This window comes from Vanessa atalanta, chromosome 2 (assembly GCF_905147765.1).
Source record: "Vanessa atalanta chromosome 2, ilVanAtal1.2, whole genome shotgun sequence".
In the NCBI taxonomy this organism is placed as follows: domain Eukaryota; kingdom Metazoa; phylum Arthropoda; class Insecta; order Lepidoptera; family Nymphalidae; genus Vanessa; species Vanessa atalanta.
Window position 1 is genome coordinate 14,170,819 of NC_061872.1, and position 20,767 is coordinate 14,191,585.

Genomic DNA, 20,767 nt, shown 5'->3' on the forward strand with positions numbered 1-20,767 from the left:
TGGTTGGCCGTAAGCGGAAGTCTAGCCTGGGCCGGATGCCCTGAATTCAGCGCGTATCGATTAACACGAAGCCTACGCTCTATATGATGCCTTATAACATAGCTATAATGTTACAATTCAATGTTACGCTACTAAAAATGTTTGATAGATACTTCGGAATTGCGATTTATAACATTTTAAATTTCTATAACTAATAATAATTGTACACAGTTGTGTTTTGTGTAATGTCATTACATATCAGCTTTATACTCAAACAGTTGTAATTTATAAACACATTTTACAGTATTTCTTTAAAAACTTTTTAGCAACAAATTTTAGTTCTCAGAGAAAATTGAAAGTACACTAAAGTATGCTCTTTAAGCAGTCGATTTCTAGTGCACTCAGGAAAATGGAATTATTCTGTTCAGAGGTCATCGACTCGTAGCCATCTTCCTATGTCTTGAATAATGCAGAATCCGAGCTTGCAGCTGCTCTTAGCTATAATCGTGTTCTTGCACTTTGTACAACACTGAATTGTATTCTCTCAAACTGCTGTAGAATTTTAAGTAAAAAGACGAGATGAGTAACAGAACGAATTTCGTTTTGGTATTTTTAATTTCTTACATCATCAAAATAAATTACCGTAAATGATGAACTTACATTTTTATTGTATAATTAATTATTCAATATATCTTATATTATAACTAAGCAGCGTGATGCAGGAGGCGTATTTCTTTATCAGACTAGAGTCTTAATATATGTAGTTGTATTATGAAAATCTTATTTTATATCAAATTCCAAATGAAAGTTATGTATTAGTATCGCGCTTAAGGCCGCTTTAGTCATAGCGCGGTGCCGTCGATTGAACTTAAAGTACCTGTCAACGAAACGTAACAGAAATAAGCGAAAAATGTTCGGAACATTTCCCGAACCACGTCGGCAAACATTTAGAAACTTTGATTAGCGAAACTTGTCTAAAATATAAAACCCGCTTAACCCGACGTCTAGCCGTTTCCCAGATAAAAGCTGACTGCTGGAAATTACTGAAATAATACGTACTATATAATAATGTACTTGCTTGCACGGCTTAATATAAACATTTCAGAAATAAAAAAGGTTACAGATAAGAAAAGTTCAATGACCTTAAAATAAGTATGATTAAAAGGGTTATAATTAAAATTTACGAGTGACTTTATGTGTGTCGTTTGTCGAATGCATCGCGTGCGCCACGTTTGCGACGTTCGCCGAATTTGCATTTCGTCTCGTGTTCGTATCCCACATCAGACGGCCATGTTCCGTGCCGTAAAGAGTTCACACTCCGTCTAGACATTTCGACCTAGACGAAAGGGAGAGTGTTCCTCTCTCTCTGCGGCAAACATGCGCACTGTTGCGGAGGTTAGGGAGGGAACAACAGGTGGTCCAGGGAGGTCTCAAGGTCGGCGCACGGAAGCGTCTGGCTCCTATCATTATACATTATACAATATCGATCCCATAATTTCTTTATCGCAATCCGTTGATTTTATTGTTATTTACTATGGCTTTATGGAAAACGATCGTTATTTATGAAAGTATTTATTTCGTTATTTTTCGTTATTAAGGAACCAAATGTTTTAGTAAAAATTTGTAAACTTACTTTAATACTGTATCTGCAGTCATCGTCACAGCGGCTATTTATTTACGATAATGTTATTTACGTTTTTAGTTATTTTTGACAAATAATGTAACAAAAAAAGTTAGTAAGTTTGTTCGAAGTAATTTCTGAATAATCAAAAACATGAGTTCTGATAAATATAACAACTACATCGTCTAATTCCAGACTGAGTTATCCCCCCCTCGTGCCCCAGGGACGTATTCCTAAATTCTAGTACGTGAATAAATTTTATCACAAATGGACGTGCCAAGGATAATTATGAAGATTTTAATTTTGTGTATGTAATATTTTGTATGTGCCGTTTTTAAATGTTTATACCATAATAGTACTAGCAATAAACACTTCTTTGTATCGAACTCGTCTAAAAGTAGAGGGTTAGGTTAGGTTTTTATCTACACATATACATATTCTGTATTCGTCTAATCAATAACAAATATATAGTGTTAGTATCATTCAATTTTACTTCGTCATCATATTTTTAATGATTACGTGATAACAATTTACAATTGAAACAAAGAGTCGTCGTTACTGTATCATAAACTCGGCAGATGCTTTAATAAATACATACATAATCTTAGTTTTATCATTTTGTTTCTTTGTTACAGTGGACGGAGAGCCGACAGCTCTCTCTCTGGGTGCGCGTGGGTCTCTCGGCCGGGCTCTCTTGCACGGCCTGCTTGCGCCCGCTCCGGCGCCCCGACACCATTTATATACTGCGCCTAATACAGGTATATATCATACTTATAAGTAATTTTTGTTCACCTTTTTCAATAACATACACAGATAGGTAAATTCAGCTTCCTATAAAATAATTGTTCGTGTTGGAAAAATTGAAAGTAGATTTCAGACAAGTAACTTAAAAACCACTCACCTCAGGACTTTAAATCTTAACTGCCGCCGTTGCGCTGCGCCGTGACGTAGTAAATACAGCGGTTCCACAAAAAACAAGTAAAGCTTTAAGTATTCCTCGGGGTGGAACAAAGCGTAATAAATAATATGTAACCAGTTACAAACGTTCTTCGAAACTGCTTTGTGCTGTAAGGATTTGCGAAAGTTTTTAATTTGTTGACATTTCAACTTTTAAAGTTTATTAAAATATGCCTCATGTATGTTGAAGTACAAAGTTTTTTTTTATAAACTGACAAAATCGAAAATACCGTTATTTATTTCTATACGTACATTAGTTACAAAACTAAATTACTTGGTATATAAAAAAGCAGATGTAACATTGTCCAAAAATGTTCTCATGAAATATCGCCTGACATTAGAATAAATATGTTACAAGATTAGCCGGCCCAGGGCCAGGTAGGTTTTATTTAGGTCAGCCTTGTACCTAAGGGTCTGTACTGAGCTGTGGAACAAGCCTCGTCCCTATACAGTGTATGCTGCCGGCCATTTTCGTGACATAAAGGTTTCTTTTACAAGAGAATAGGCAACAACTGAATGTAAATAAATGAGGGCAATTTGTATTACTCAAGGCGTATCGCTAACGCCGCCTTTGATTAACGCTTCTCTGACGTCGACGTGATGTAGCACCAACTATACCTAATATTTATATAAATATTAAATATAATGATGACAATGTTTTTATCCCTTTTATATTTAAATTTTCATATACGTGTAATTTTTGACAGATTAATGTTACTGCCTATTGCAACCTGTAATGGCGTATGCACCGACTGAGCGTGTCTTTATCGCATATTAAGCGCATCCAATCATAACACCAGTATTTCAACCCTAACAACAAGAATAATCCCCATGATGTTCAGCATCAGGGAGGCGAGTTTTTTTTAAAGTCCTAATCCAATATGTTACGGAGTTTTAACACCGTGCGCCGAACCCGAATATGTCAAGTTAATGTCGTTCATTAAACAATAACTAATCATAAGAGATTCATTATGTTTTCCAAAAATACAATTTTAATTTCTACTAAGAATATATACGCCATAAAGGTCATATTTTTCATAAGAAAAATCGAATAAAGTCCTCATTTCCGTATTTTGATCCCTTCTCGGTTCAAGAGTAATCATCTCGAAGATCCCTGTTGTACAAGAGAGAACAACGGAAATGGTTTTAGGTCCTCGACACACGTACAGAGCGACGGTCGGTATAGCTTACCGTTGTCAACGCAATTTCCTCAACCTAGATCGGCCTCGACGAAGAATATTATTATTTATTTAATGTCGCCTGAAAACGGACAATTTAATCGAGAGAGACTGGAAATGATCTATTTTAAAGGTTAGCCGGCAATATACGTGATTATTTTTACGAATAGACTTTACGATGTTTTCATTGACTGCCGAGCACGAAATATATTATAAATAAAAATTAAGCTTGGCCGCTCTTGGAATCAGCAATGTTCGGTTCAAATTCAGGTGTTCCACCACTATTTCTACAACATCTACAAGTCATAAAGTAGTTCTCATAAAATGCTTATCTATTCTGTTTCTAATTCTTGAAATGTATTATTTTATCATAACGTTATATTCGTTCAATGAAATTCTGAGTAACCGTTATCAGTAAAATTAAATAAATCTCTTAAAATTTAGACGATTAGTATGAATTAAGGATATTTCATCCGGTTGTGTTCACGGAATTCGAAGTGGACCGACAATCATGCTATATTTAATACTAAACGACATTTTGTGACGTGTGCCGATACATTTTTTATGACAAAACGATGTTTCCGTTGTTTAAACACTGAACTCTTTTACAACCTTTAAAATTTCTATCACCTTGTACCAACAAATCAACTAACTCAGACGTGCTCACCTTTTTAAATATTCCTTAATATTTTGCAACGAATGTATATCAATATATTTTCGCTATCTGAAATATTAAATAAAGAGTCAAACCCAACAATTAACATTTTAAAACAAATGACATTTGTGTAGCTTCACAAGATGGCTATAATTATAGTGTGAAAGGACATTACGATGTAGATATTACGGGCAACGCATATGACGTACTTTATACCCCGCATATTGCCCACGGGTACAGGTGACCACTTACCATCAAATAAGCCTTCGGCTGGTTTAAACGAGTCAGCCTAGCTGACCTACCAACAAACAATTATTCGTTATGAAACAATTATTTGTATTTCTACATTTAAATTTGAAAAATACAATATAAATTAATTTAATACTGATGTCTATCAAAATACTTTTGTGTAATTTTCATTAATTTTGCGTATACATATAGGCCTGTTTAGAGTCTGTCTTCCGTATGTATGTGCCCTAACCCAGGTTTGACGCAGTATCCGAGCTGTGAAGAGGGATTATATAGCTACCTACATAATATATAGCAGGCATGAAGTGTCTTATATTTTTTGGCGTGCCTATATCTCACGTTCAGACGACCGAAACCCGTTATGACGTGATATTTTATTTGGTCTGTTTCTAACCGTCTGCTTATAATGAAATACCCGTTCGAAATAATAAAATAAATTCTGTATAAATAAATATATCAATTCTCAGTAAAATAAGCATGATTTATTTACGTACTCAATTATAACTTTATATTCGAATAAGCTATTGTATTTTCAGTGAAAACCACACAATTATAATTATTTTTATAAAGTGAATGTTATATACATATACTAGACTGTAATTGTTTGACGCGAAAGTTCGCGTCAAAACAAGCGGTGAGGGTCGAGGTATGAAAAATTCATAAAGAACAAAGAGGAAGTGCGGGGCAATCGATACCCTCAGCTGATGGCTCCCAATGTCACGACCGTGCCCCCCGATCTCCCCGCACGCACACAGCTATACCATTCAACGCGACACGCCACACACACATTGCGTAACCGTTATTTATTAGTTCTTTTATTAACGAAAATATTATGTAAAATTATAATATCAGATAACGTTTGCAATTAAGATTTAAATATGACTTTACTGATTAAAAGCTTTTCCGTTTTAAAGTCTAATTTAGAAAAATATACTGAATTTCTAGATATATTTTTTTATGTTTTAAATATTTATGTTAATTAATGCTGCAATAAAAACGTAAAAATTAACGCGTTTAATATTCTTACTTCAATGTGATTACGATTCCTCCCTTAAGTCACCTTGACTTAGGGGAAGAATCACATAAATAAGCTTTTCTTTTAGCTTGAACCCGGTACATCTGAATCTGCAGCTACATAACACAGCCACTATATCAATGATAAATATTCTATTGTTTAGGTTGTTTATAAGATTTGAGTATAAAATAAGTCAAAATGCATCGCCCTAGCCGTCTCTATTGTTAAATGAACATACACAGTAAATAAGAGGAGAAATGTTAACAATAAAAGTGTTACTTTCACTGAAATTAACCCTTCAAACTCAGCTGGTGCAGATGGTCAGAAAGGCCATGCAAAATGTGCAATTTCACCCGAATTCAATAGTTAAATGTACATGTGGGTGTATTGATAATTTGCACAAGTGAACTAATAATATAGTTTTATTATTAATCTGAGTATTCAAAAGGGTTCATATTCGATATTGTCCGGTTCTGACAGCTCTGATATATTGCTTCGTGCGTCATTACGTCATACCGTTCATGTGTTTATTTCGGTGGAACATTTACAGCGAATAATAATACTCGTCAAAATTATTTGAAATACGTACTGGGAATTTAAACAATTATATTTGTATTTATATAGAAATAAATAAATGAAGTTATATTTTCGATGACGAAAACACTTTATTTATAATGTGAATAAATCTTATAACAAAAATATTATTAATATTTTTTACGATTATTTATGAATTAGTAAAAAAATAAATCACAAATATGTTTTATTCAAATACAATATCATCCACCGTTACCAAACGCATATTTACATTGCCATCCGACTAAGTTGGTTTGGTTACCATATGGTAATCCGATATACATATATTTGAAGAGATAAAATTACGTTTTGTGCAAAAACGTTTACATTAACACCAAAATCGTCGGCACCACAAAGCTTAACCCGTACAATACCGCACCGGGTCCCGAGTGCCGACCGCGGGACGAACCTAACCAAACAATCGGGACGCAGATGGTTGCACACATTGCGTACATTTCAAATATCTTCATGCAAAAATGGGTTATACACCTTGCGCGACATCTCTGTATACAAAAGCCACTAATCTGTCGCTCGTCTCGTTCTAACCATGCATCATCTGTCCCTTTTGAATCAGCGCAGCCAGCGCTGACACTTCGGTATTAGAATGTCACGCGTGGGTGCGCAAACGCAACTCATTGTTAGTTTATGAATGAAATCGATGACGATTTGCAAATTTTAAATTGACTGAGAGAATTTAGTAAATTAATATTCCGTCTAAAGCTTTTTCTCATTATTATTATTATTAGTCAATGGAATAGATTCTCGTAGTCCGACCTCTCTTAAACAAATTTGTTCACTAGTCCATACACACGGGTTTATCCCTCTCAGATTATATAACACGTATATAATTGTGGAACTGACCAACGGCACGTCATATTCAGGGTCCTAAGCACATTAACATCTTAAAGGAAATGAATAACAAAAGACGACGCGGAAAGGGTTGTTGTTTGAGATCTAGTGAAATTCTCACTTATGGTTTAGAAGTATTATTTGTATCTTACAATATGGATGTCGCTTCTAATAATATTTTTCATCTTAATAAAAGTGATCGAAAAATATTTTAAAAATCATTTGGGGAAGCGTGATACAAAATATCGCTTTCAGCTTGTTAGTTGCAAAATATAACCGAGCTGAAATCGGTTTTGTGGTATTTTATATAAAATACCTTTTATGAGCAATTACGTATTAATTCCGTTCATATAACATTACATAACAAATAAAGTCACGTAGGCTAATGTAATTAATCAATACTTAATACCATTAATGACTTAACATAAATATTAGTCAATAGACAATTCGGGCTTTCCCCGCCATACTGACGTCTGTCTCGTTATTTATTGGCTGAGGAAAAACGTTAAACTCTCTTCTATAATATTCTTTACATAAATTTCAATTGTTTATATCAATAATTCTTATTCTAAGTGTGAAGTTTTTATTTATACCATTTTTTAAATATAATTCATAGATAATAAAATAGTAATATCAATAGAACTATATATAATCTTTTTCATTGTGCATTAGTGACAACAATAAAATCATTAATTTCAGTGCTATGTTTTTATTAAAACTAATGGGAATCACAAATCATAGCACAATACCGAATAATCGATACGAAATAAATATTACAAAACATTAGGACGGGTGACGAGTCGACGATCGAGAGAGTGTAGTAACGTCGCGATCTCCACGTGTACCCGCCGAGTATATAACACCTTATATACTCAATTCACCGCACGATTATTCATATGCAAAAAAATCTAAGTCATCATTCGCATGGATTATGGTCTAACGCCGCTTTTGGCACAAAGGCGATGGACAGCGGTCACTCCATAAAGATGGTCCGATTAAAAGAAGGATGGGGTACTTTTGTTCCGTATTGTGATATTTTACTAATGGGACCGCATTCCGAACCGACCGGTAGACTCGGACCGAAGGGGTCGAAGCGATCATTATTTATAGTTAATTTATTATTTTGATACGTGAGATGAAAGGGTTGTGACAATAGCCCAATTCCGTGTTCCTGGCCGTTGGGTCGGGCTCGAGTGACCGACCGCCGCGTTCGGTGAATACCAACGTCGTCTTAGAAATTTAATAACATTGTAAGAGTCAGTTCATATTAATTCTCATGTCCTAATTTGAAGCTGCCTTATGTCCAGCCCTAAACCATTTAATGATTTCAATACAATTCAGTTCAAAATTCCAAAATTCTTTACTTTATAAAACTTTGATGTTTTACCAAATTTAAAGCTACAACTTCAAAGAGATATATGTCGTTTTAACAGACCCATATAACTTGAATACCAAAGACAGATTATTTTAAGGGATAGGTGTCTATTTTTTTCCTAAATCGTGCCTATATGACGTACAAAATTGTTACAAAGGCTATATTATATTTCGCGCCCTTCAAACGCCTTGACATCTAGAGGTGAACAGACAGACGTGCAGCTGCACCGCTTATTACTCATCAAATATGTAATGACCTTATAAATTCAATGTTACCGATTTTTACTTACACGCTTACAATAAATACATTATTTTCGGTATTTAATAATTAAAGCAAATATTTTAAATATAAAGTAAAGTAGAATTATAACTTGGTTTTAACCATTCCATTCACTACCAATAGCGACCATGGGAACTAAGACGTCCCTTGTTAGTGTGTTTACACTGGCTCACTGCTTTGCCTGCTATCAATGCTTTTCGATAGTAAAATAACGGATGAGTCTATAGTACTGTTTATATTATGGCCGATGGATAGGCCTTCACAGAGTCCTATCACTTATAAGACTGAATTCCTATATAAAAATATTGGAATTAAAAACATACGGTCATAGTTTTACAATATTGTCTGTTATATTTGTTTCAAACAATGTTATACCGTTCATTCGGAACGTTGATACTACAAATGTATTTTTTTTTAGCATCTTTATTCTGAAAAGGAATAGCGACAACCTCTTTAGTGTCAATTTCATTTGATAAATTTACAAATACAAACATTGCAACATTACACACACCGAACCGTTCGGGTTCCCCAAAACTTGTTCTAAAAATAATCAGTAGTATTAAAATAGCTCTATTTACTAGTGATTATACAGTAACACTATTCCATTCAACATTTAAATGGTCAACAGTGGCCGGCGAGGCCCATAGCTTCCAGGTTCCCATAGCCATTGTCCGGCGTTGAAGGGTTGACAATGGCCACAAAGGGGTGTGGACAGCGCTTTAAACATCGCACCGGTCAAATGGTCACTGGAGTTACCAGTCATAGTTTCAATGGACGAGGAAACGTATGAATAAAAAACTTTCTTTCTTGCCGTATAGTCGTATGATTACATTATTTAAATACCGTTATTCGTCAAACTTTTTATTACGAGGGCTCGGACATGAGAATGTTTCGTGAAGGTAGAGCTGAAAATTATGATCGAAACGAAACGGACCGAGCAACTGTCACCTCGGGTCGAGCAAAACGGTCAAATGTATACGAAATCAAAATAACAGCACATCCCGATTCAGAATCTTAATAACGTGTAACCCGTGAAATATCACACATGAATATTAACACAACCGACGTACGATAACTAATTCACTATTATACTATATTATACTTAATAATTATGCAAACGAAACATACCGAAATGACGAGCACTAGTATTTGTGATGCAAAAAAATGCAACCCTAATCGCCCCTCGGCCTTTGCGACCCTAAGACAGAGAAATCAGCATAATCATAAATTAAAAACATACCAAAGCATTTTTGCATAATAATAGATCGCTGACCATACGCATGCGTTCCCACACGGCAGAAACAGGTTAAGTGCAAGTGCATTTCTGCGATAGCCTCTAACGGTAGTTGAGTGTATTGTCCAAACTGACCGTTGGGTCTTAGAGACCCGGGATTAATAGCAGGGTTGCATGCGAATTATGCAAGATGACCGTTAGATGCAACAACAGATGCTGTCTTTGTGAGTTATTTGTGTTTTATTCAAATTACATATTTAAACAGTTCACTGACATGGTTCGCCGACCATACCTACTTAATAAAATTCTCATATTACATTACATTAAATTAAAAAAACTAAACGTTATTTGGCACGATGTGAAATCTAGAATCTAAATATGGAAATTTATATATTCTCGTATATATAAAAAACCGCAACTGAACTGAATAAACACAAACAGATATTAAAAATGATGCAATTAAGAGTTGTAAAATTTCCCAGAAACAAATAAAAATACAATACATTATTTAAATATAATTTCTAGAACCGCAAGATGGCCGACTCTGTCATGCCTATTTTAATTTCACTTCGAACGGCTTCGGTGTATTTGAGTGGACATATTTTATTATTAGGTACCGATTGACACAATCGTCTCGGAAACATTGAGTTCATCGTTTCTATGAGATTTAGACAATTTATTAACAAAAACAACACGTTACCCAGCGATTCATACAAAGTGAAACAATCCTTTCCGAATGAATTTAGTTTTAACTTCATTATTTAATATTGAAATGAAATTTCGTTTCCTCGTCGCTTAATAATCTTCAGCGATGATAAAACTATTAAATTGTTTACTAATTTTTCACATTGTTCTCCAGGTTCCCTGCCCCCCTCACCAGCCGACAGTGGCGTGTCGGATGTGGAATCTTCATCATCAGGCGCCGGCTCTGCGGAGGAGCTTAAAGCGCGGCTGCAACCGCCGCCCCCAGCACCCTTCCACACGCCTTTCCTGCCCTTCTACCAGCAGCATCAGATCGCCACCTCCTTGCAGCACCACGTCGCTGCCCATCCAAGGCCAACCGGTAAGTTTTTTAAACTTAGTGCGTTTCGACATATATCATGATAGTTAAGACGCGGTAACTTGTAACTGATGTACCTAACTCTGTTTACCTGCTTCGTATAATTATGACGAAGTTTTGCCTAAAGTTAGTTTGCATTCGAACGTTGTAATAAAACTTTACTTAGCCGATGTACATGGCTAAAGTTTAATTTAGATATGTTAATTACGTTGTCTTAGGTTATATACTTCATGATTCTATCGCAAGAATTTTGTATAATTATTATGACAAGTCTTAAACATAGTCTCCGATTTCTAGTTAATTAAAATACGACTTATATTTCTTACGTATTACGTAATAGTATATATTTGGACACGTTCGGACTCTAACGGGCATAACCCGCAACAGACTCGGTATTTAATTGATACTTATTCCTTGATACAAATCAGTGGAGAGTAGCTCCTTGTTCTCGACGGTTTCGCCCGTGTACACGACTATTTATGTAGTCTGCAGTTTTTGCTCGACTCTGGGACACTCGATGTGAATACCAATTCATTGTAATGGACTCCAAACACAAGATCAGCGTTACTCGTATTACTAATGAAGTTATAAACCTTTATTAGCACTTTGAATGATAAACTAAAACTAAAAATTTAGTCTTGAACGAACTTTTTTAACAAGTTGTAATTCTTCTATGTACAATTATATACATAATATCGTTCTTTTACGTTTTTTGACGTGCAATTTCAATAACTAAGTACGCAAACGTATTCGATTTAATTTACGCTTCAAAAATATTAACTTCGCTCTTATTTCCTAAATAAGGTGCAAGTATGCATGCTCTTTGCGCTCATACTTGCTCCTTAATTATCATCTATGACAAAGATTTTACTTCTTTTTAAATATCTGGCTACTCGTCCAAATTATGATATTAAAAGACAATTTTTTATCTTCAGAAAGCGATCATTATAATTCGATAAATTTAAACAAGTTTTATTTAAATAAATCGAGCTAAAGTTACTTTTTGGACAATAATTGAAACGAATAAATTAATTATTTCATATTAATTACTTTGATTTATTATATCTTTTTCAATTATACGTTTAAAAATGAATGAAAAATAGCGTTGCGAAAATTAAAGATGGAGAAACAAAAGCATTGTTTGGGTGGGAAGGTGACCTACGGTGAACGCCCCACCCGGAAGGTCACCTTACTGCGCGCGCGCAGGGTATTTGGGAAACATCAAACAGCGCGGACCGTCTTAACCCTAAACTTAGATGTATCAACTTAGCAACATGTTATCTTTAAAACATTTTTATTAAAGCTAGTCTTTTATTACTTGATTTGTTTTGCTATTCTAATTGACAAATTAAATTATATTTTTTAGATTTAATAAAAAAAGATCTGCTCTGAATGTTAGTAGTTTCGTCATTTTTGAATTCATCGTTCATGACTATGATATCAGTCTTGTAAGTAACCTACTAAGCGCTCCGGATACGATAATTCCACATGTATTAATTATACGAGTATCATTCTACGAATTACTTCCAAGGCATGCGAATTGCCCTTAAACGCAAATTAATAATCTTTAAGAAGCAAATTAATAGTAACAACAAAGTTGTAGATCCTCTACGGACTTCCGGGGGCGTGTTTAGCGCACTGGCTGCCAGCCAGTTGGCCCTCATTCCGTCTCCCGAGAACATTAAACAACCGAATTATTCACCCGCCCGACAATAACTCACGATGCATTTGTTACAATTTGTAACAGAAAAACACGTGTGATAAGTAAAGTTTTTATAAACAAAGCTATCAATTCAGATACGGAATTAGCTCGTGGGATGCGTTCGAGAATATGGACGATTATTGTGAGCAATTTACACGTCGACACAGGCACCAAGCGGTTTACTGAAATTGACTACCAAGTTGGTTTTGTATCGAGAGAATTAAAAGCAGTATTGTCACCATTTTTAGTAAATAAGTTTAAAACAGTTCTAGTTTAGCAGTCTTTGATATCATTTTGCCAGTCACATGGATTATATTTTATTAGATTAATAGTTCTGAGTAACATCTAACGCTCGACTAAACAAAAGCAATAAAAAACGGGAAGTACAATTCCATCATTAATCGAACATTTGTTTGTGATGAACACGTTTCGCTGTTTACTAACACACACATTTATGTAGCACAGATTTCCTAGAAAATATAACAATAGCCGTGACAAGATCATAAGACACGCTAAGAAATTGATGATTAGCTAATAAAATAAAGATAATTATATGTTTTAATATTAAAATTATCATTAATTAATGTAATTGTAATTGATGTTCTTTTAGTTTAATAATAAAACTACGTCGAAAGTAAAGATAGAATATATCGTATTAAACGGCGACAAAATTAAAACAAAAAATTAAAAAATCAAAGATCACATCACTCGATACGGTGCACGGTGAAGGCGCATCCCTAGCGCGGAACCCGTTGGCATAGCGATGCATCGGACGCCTGTCCTCAGCTATTTGACATTGTACAAGGTCAGTGCTCCTAATATAAAGATGCAAAAACTACCGCGCTGTCCGCGTATGCGTACCGCGTAGCGTATTGCGCCGGCGCATGCGAAACGACCACTTTCGATTATGGTTGCATTTAAAAATTAACTATTAATTACGTGTCTATGTGTTTGCACTTTGATTTTCATTATCAATGAACTATCTAAATTATTCGAACTATTATATCAAGTATTGACCATTTCTCAGTAAAACTTATGATTAGTGTCGTTCATCATTAAAGGGAATAAAAAATATTATTAAAAATATTGTGGATACAGTGAAAAATATTTTCCACGATATGTACTCCTCTTGAATAATTTCGATACTTAAACACAATGTCACAACACTAAATCGGTTGCTACGTTACACCGACACCGATAAATTTTGCCGATAATTCAGGATAACCGCTTTTATTTTCACTTACACACAATAAAGTCAACAGCCAAACGCTTTAGCGGGAACGGAAAAGATAAGATTCGCCACAAAAACAATAACAGCGGACCGGACTAATGTGTCACGATGGTCACTTTTCCCGCACACCATATCAGTATGTAAATACAGAAACAAATTAACAAATATATGTATATAGATTTTAAGCTTTATTCTCATCAAGAATACCCTTAATTTTACAACAACTATAAATTTACACGTAAATGGTACCTGGATTATAACATTCTTAAAGCCTGCAGAGGAGAATAAATTGCTTCAAAAATACTTCGTTATTTATACCAAATAAAATCTGAAATGGATTTTGAAGAAAACCTTACTTTCAAGCATAATGACACGTCTTACAAGTGAAAAAAATTCAAATAGGATTACGATTTAAAATAGAATTAGTCGAAAGTTTTAACGAACTATACTCATCATACGTTCCAATTGTGCTCAGAGGCTGTTCGGATCATGTCATGTTCGAAGTGGCTGCGAGGCGTGCGGTATTGCGCTAACCACACACGAAATTTCGATGTTGCAAACACATTGCAAAAGAGCGCGGTACCGGCGCCGCCATTGTCAGCCACTGGCGAAACACACGACCTTCCTACTCGGATTGGGCAGTCGAAACCTGATTTGAGTATGTGCCACGCTAACGCTAAAGCTACGTTTTCATACGTTTCCGAAACTATCAAAACAGGTGCTGCGACACGGAAATCAACGATGAAAATAAAATGTGTATACAAGTGGCCAGGACGATTTCACATTTTGGAGGCCATATAAGTAAAGAAACCTCGAAAGTTTTCACTAAATCGACACATTGAATTCTAACATGAATTATGTTGAAACTGCACATAGGTGTAAAACATTCAGATATCGTTCGTATCGGTTAATCATCGCAGCCTTGACTCGGCGCTAGATTGGCCAATTACATGACGTACGGCGATGTGAAACACCACTCTTTAGCGTCGAGAGGTTCCAAAGAATTGTGATGCCGGTTGCGACAGAGCGAATGTTTGGATGGAATACGCGCACGGTAGCTGCGACGCAAAATAAAACAACTTCACCAGCTCAGGTAACACTCCTCCATAAGTGATATATAAATGTTACCAAAATAATCATATAGTGTATACAATGTACCCGAAATAGAATTCAAAACGAATAAGAAATGGTTGTTGTTAATCGGCATCTGATTGGGCCCTGATTGCGTGATATCCTCTCGCCGCTGTGCACGCCTGATATCGCTACGGTTGTTTTTCTATTTATCATAATGACCTGAATCTGTCGTACGTTTACACGACATACGATAGCTGATTGCACATTAACTAAAACAACGAACATGTGAGTAATATATAAAATAACTTATCATTATAAGCGTGTTTTCGTGATATATTTGTACAAACGAAATGGAAATTAAAATGATCGTTGCGTCTATTTTGCAGAGCTGCATCGCGATAAGGCTTACATGTGTGCGTTTCTAACGTGTCCGAGTGTGCGTGTGTGCGCCGTGCGCGGGAGTGTGCGCGAGGTGATCGTCCCGTTTCAAGGGCAGTGCAGCTAGCGCTCATATTAATAGTTGGCGACTATTTTTGCCGCGCCGCCGCCGGGGGACCGGAACGTTATTATTGACATTCGCGAACTTCCAAATTGGACTTACATCACTCTACGTGAAAAACAAACTAACTTTTCCTGTTTATTTGTGACACTCGAAGAACGATTCCATCCTATGAGCAAACTGTTGTCAGTTTTTATTACTTTTTCATCAGCCATTAGAACTGCACTGAAGAGAGTTGAAAGTATAAATTAATTTTTAGATAATATATTTTTTTAATCGATTTAATCAAAATATGTCTAGTGGATTATAGACTTATTCAATGTTATTTATCAAACGGTCATAATAGATAACGGGTTGATGTTTCGAGAACGGAAACATAACCAATTATTTTGACCTCAATTCGGATTTCTCATTCGATATATGTATAGTCTTCCGCTAATTAGAATCTCGTTAGAAATAAACCTTAGGATCTTAATCTGATGTATCCAGCTAACGTACAACGTATATTACAACATTTAATTTTAATTTCAAAAGAAATCTTGGAAAAATCTTAGACAAAACAATATGTATTTTAAAGACATTTCACAAGACATATATATAAACTAAAAGTCTTTGTCCAATCGTCGGCCGTACAAGGAAGACGCTCGCGCCATCTGTCGTTCGGCCGGCGCTTGCGCAATGCGACCCACTTGCGCCGCGGCCGCTGCCAAACGCCTCGGCTCCTCTACAATTACATATTTCGGTGTCGCAACACTCGCGTCGCATCCGAGTTGAACGGCCCGCGACCTTGAGCGTTGCGCAGCGCACGCGCCGCTGAAAGCGAAAGGACCGAGTGAATCCCGGAATTTAGTACAGTAACATGAGCTGTAATTGGTAGCTCTACCTCCTGCTACCATCGTAAGCCAACTGTGGCCAAGCCAAGACCAACTCAGCAATCTCGATAACAACAGAGCAGCGTAATAGAGATTGAATTGGAGCTATTAATGATCATGTGTGTACGTGATCAGCCACTTGTAAACGTCACTTATCACGAAACCGCATAGAGGTTCCTCCTACCCGTGAATCATACGAACAACAAGAGCTGGTAGTAGTGCGTCACTAAGTGTTCTGTTTCACACGCCTCCTTGCGCCTACGCACTTGCACAATGTTCTCTCCGCCACCATCTTCCTTCCGAAACACACCACATTTACATTTATTAAATAACTTAGCTAAAAACAAAAAATAACCTTTTTATTTTGGAATGGAAATTTTACGTAACGTTATGAGCGGCTGTGGGACTTGTCCTCGACTTACATTGTGTACACAAATGTCAGTTTAAACAAAATATTTCCTTGTCATATATTTTAGTTTCCAAGGAAATGAGAACTCATTTGGTTAAAAAACTTCATTTATCTTATTAACGTACTACACAAAATTCAATCAGACGAAAAATAATCACGACCCAATTTCACGTCGAATCTCAGCCCACTTCCCCGGAAACCTCATACGTGTGCTTATTTTACGATAGGTATAAAAACAGAGGGGCAGCAGAGTCCAGGCGGCCTACATACGCGCTTCACTGATTTCCTGCCCGTTTTAAAATTATCCGCTCGTTCCCGGCGGAGCGGCAAGGGCGCCCTTTGCAGACCATAGCCCCTTATACTCCAAATAGAATTATAAAGTCTATAGCCGATACACAGGAAATCCAAATGTCAAATGTCGATTATATCACTCTAACAATACAAACTCTATCAATATTATAACCGCTTTGTTTAAAGTTCATGATGAGCACCTGACCCTAAAATTGTTCAAGTAGTCATTTCAATTTTAAAATTGGTCGCGTCTTCTAGTCATTTGATAATATTTAATGATACGCAAATATCGGCGGGACGTTTCCGTATCTGCCGAAGTAGTTTCGTATGAAAATCTGAACCTGTTATTTTCCAAAGGACGTCTTGAAATGAAAATGAGATGGCAAAGCGGCTATCCTTGTGCCGTGCGTGGCACTAACGGGGTCAGTGTTAGACCGCATAGCGCTGCATAAATAGACGCACTCGCCCCACCACACCTCCCTCCTTTCGCTTCGATGCACTAAGATCATCTTTGTGGAAGTTTAGTTAGGGATGTTCTATATAATATTCTCAGTATCCACTATGTTTCTTAATCAGAAAATAGACATAAGGTTTTTTACTAGTCATAAAACTTTGGACCGATTTTTTTTATACACAGTAACTCTCGTTACATAGCAGAGACGAAATTTACTCCAGTTAAATTTGTTCCATCGTAGCAACCTGAATATCTAACAGCTAAACTGAAATGCTTACTTATAGCTAATAGCTAATTAGGACATCTTTGTCACTATAAAATTAATTAATATAAAGTACTTAAATTTAAATACTTTCAACAAAAAGTAGCAATTGCAAATAAATTATTGCAATTAATTTATGTTTAAACATAACAGCTAAGTAACAGAAAGATAACAATTGTATAGTTTTATAGAGAGACATTTTATTATATTATTAACATGATGGTCATTTGAAAACTTAATGAGTCTTCGCCTTATTGATTCTATGAAATAATAATTACAGACTAATACCACAAATGTCAGATATGTTTTTTTTTTTAATACAGTATTCCAAGACGTAAAATGAAACGTTACAAGCTACACAACCAGACGCTCGTTTCATAAACTACCCGTGTAAGATGATAATTACACCATTAGCTACGTATTCAAAATTAGCGTTCATTACCGAAGGACTATTCCAATAAAGCTTGTTGTTTCTGATTAGAAAATTTCGCTTTCATTTTTTCACACCTCATAAGAAGATCTAGATGCTGTAAAAGTTATTTTAGTCCAATGTGTTACTAAGCAAGATACGGCAACATGTATTATAATTGTCATCATTCCAATAATTTACTTTTAACGTAACAGCGTAATAACGGTGAATAACCACAATTATTCACAAATACCCAACAACGTCTAAACCACCCGCCCGAAGCTCTAGAATACCAATTCACATCTCAAATGTTACCGACGTAAAATCGAATTTTCCAATGAAGTCACACACGCGGGATAATTATCCGACTTTATGCGAAACTTATCGTTTCAAATAAATAATAATTAGCGACAAGTCGTTCCGGCCTGTTTGCCGCCAGGGTCGAGTGGGGCAACGATGAAAATGTAGGCCTTGACCGACCGCGGCCGGCCCTCAACCTGACTACGAGCTAGGCAGCGTCGGGGCTGTGGAAGCACCTTTTGTTTATTATTTGCAACTTTTTCATATTACACTGGTTTCATATTGTTAAGTCCAAATAATATAGATGATACAAAAGCTTTATATACAAGCTTTATCTCTTTCCATCAAACTTACTTGGTACTTGCAAATTTGCTTGAAACTTTAAATAACGACAATTATAAAGAATGATTTCCGCAAAGTTTTAACTTTACGGAATTATACACTGAGATATTTTTTCGTTGACAAGCCATTCTCATTACACAAGTTCTCACTTATACAATTGCGAATCCTCTTGGTTTGCATTATTATTTTTAACAGAACCATGTTAATTACCGTCGGTACGTGTATGTAAACAATAAATTCTTGTTTTGAGCTATTCATGTATGTAGGCCGCAGCGGATAACAGTCGGCAGCCGGAAACCAATATTAGAGATGAGCGGAAGGCGAAACTTCTCGAGCAACACGCAACCTGCGTAGACGCTGTAGGTTTCAAATTATTATATCCCAACCTTTATTAACTGAGCCTCGTCTTTAATTACCATCGACCCATCGGTATTGAAACAAGTGTAACGTACGAGCGAGTCTCCGGTCATATAGCGCCTTTATACTTTATTCCATACACATAAATTATGTCTTGTTTGTTAAGTTATATAAACTTGAGATTGCTTATATTGAGATAAATACGTATGCAATGGTACTAAATGTTAATTGACTATTTTATAGCATTTTCTAGTAAAAATAAAAAGTTTTGCCGACTACATTTAGTTTAAATACTTATCAAAAGCACTTACAGGCTACGGCTTCCAAATGAATAGCATTTTAGTGAGTACCTAATGCTTCTGAAGAAAATAGAGTTCTGAAGCCAATAACCAATACATAGCCACCAAGTGATTGATCCAAGATGGCGTCCCGCAAGGAAGTGCAGGAATTCGCGAGGCGTGTTAGAGGACGCGAGGGGTGGCGGGAGGGGCGCTGTGACCTTCGCGCGTTGATGCAATGTCGCCGTGTCATTGACCACGCGCCGCAAACAGTTGCAGCTCACCCCCCTCGCCGAATGCCCCGCCGCCCACACTCCCGCCATCCCCCTGCACCCGCGCCATCTATCAGCCACCCGCCCCCCTCTCGTTCTGCACTCACTTTTACCGTCGCGTAAGGATGCTAGCTCCATTGTCGATATTCCTGCATTTTGTATACACGCTAAAAATAATAAATTATCGAGTATCAATTGCTTAAATAATAGTACATTTACCAAATCATAGTTGTATTTCGTTATTATTATAAAAAATCGTCTATTGCTTCAAATAGAAGTACAATGAAAAGCAAATAGATCGATTAATTTAACGGGTGCTAACGTGGCCTTGCTTATTTAACTGTGTAAAAACACCGAAGCAATATTATAAGTTATAACAAGGCATTTTCTTTAGTTACACGTATTTACGTAAGCGAGGTACATGAACTCTACAACGAATCACCTTCGGCGCGTCCCAATATACAGGTTGAGGTCGAATTGACAATAAAAGTAGTTTTCGATAAAGCAACGACAAACAAGACGACTTTCGAGGCGAAGTCATTAGTTCGCGCGGGAAAGTGATAATGTCGGTGTGAGTCAAACTCACTAATCGCAGTGAAGATCGTACGATTGAACTGACCAATCCCAAACCCCTTCATGTGCTCTGCAAGTTTCACTTGCAATACTTCCTCACACGAACTAACACGACTCAGCACAGATAAAAAAAATATACCCTAATAAAAACTATTCCTCAATTCTAATACAGGTCATCAATTTATTTTAACAAGTAAAAATATAATTATGTAAATTATTTTAAAACTAAGTAAGTTTCTTTCTAATAACATAATAACAATATAAATATGTTTGTTTATACAAATACATAAATAATCGCCAATACAAAAATAAAGAGAAATATCATGCTCTATCTTTTTGAACGTGGCCCCACTGATCCTGACCTTCCTTAACACATACACGCCATAGTATTACCCGGCCTAAATAAATAGCCGGCACA

General features: G+C 36.0%; 1 protein-coding gene across 3 annotated transcripts in view; it reads left to right on the plus strand.

The window, feature by feature from the left end:
• LOC125075835 (ecdysone-induced protein 74EF) overlaps positions 1–20,767 on the plus strand; it is a 150,649-nt gene that overhangs the window by 117,583 nt on the left and 12,299 nt on the right. For all 3 annotated transcript variants that reach the window (XM_047687632.1, XM_047687642.1, XM_047687651.1), the window contains 2 exons: positions 2,236–2,358; positions 10,824–11,027. In XM_047687632.1, the coding sequence (XP_047543588.1) occupies positions 2,236–2,358; positions 10,824–11,027 (327 nt within the window). The remainder of the gene's footprint in view (positions 1–2,235; positions 2,359–10,823; positions 11,028–20,767) is intronic.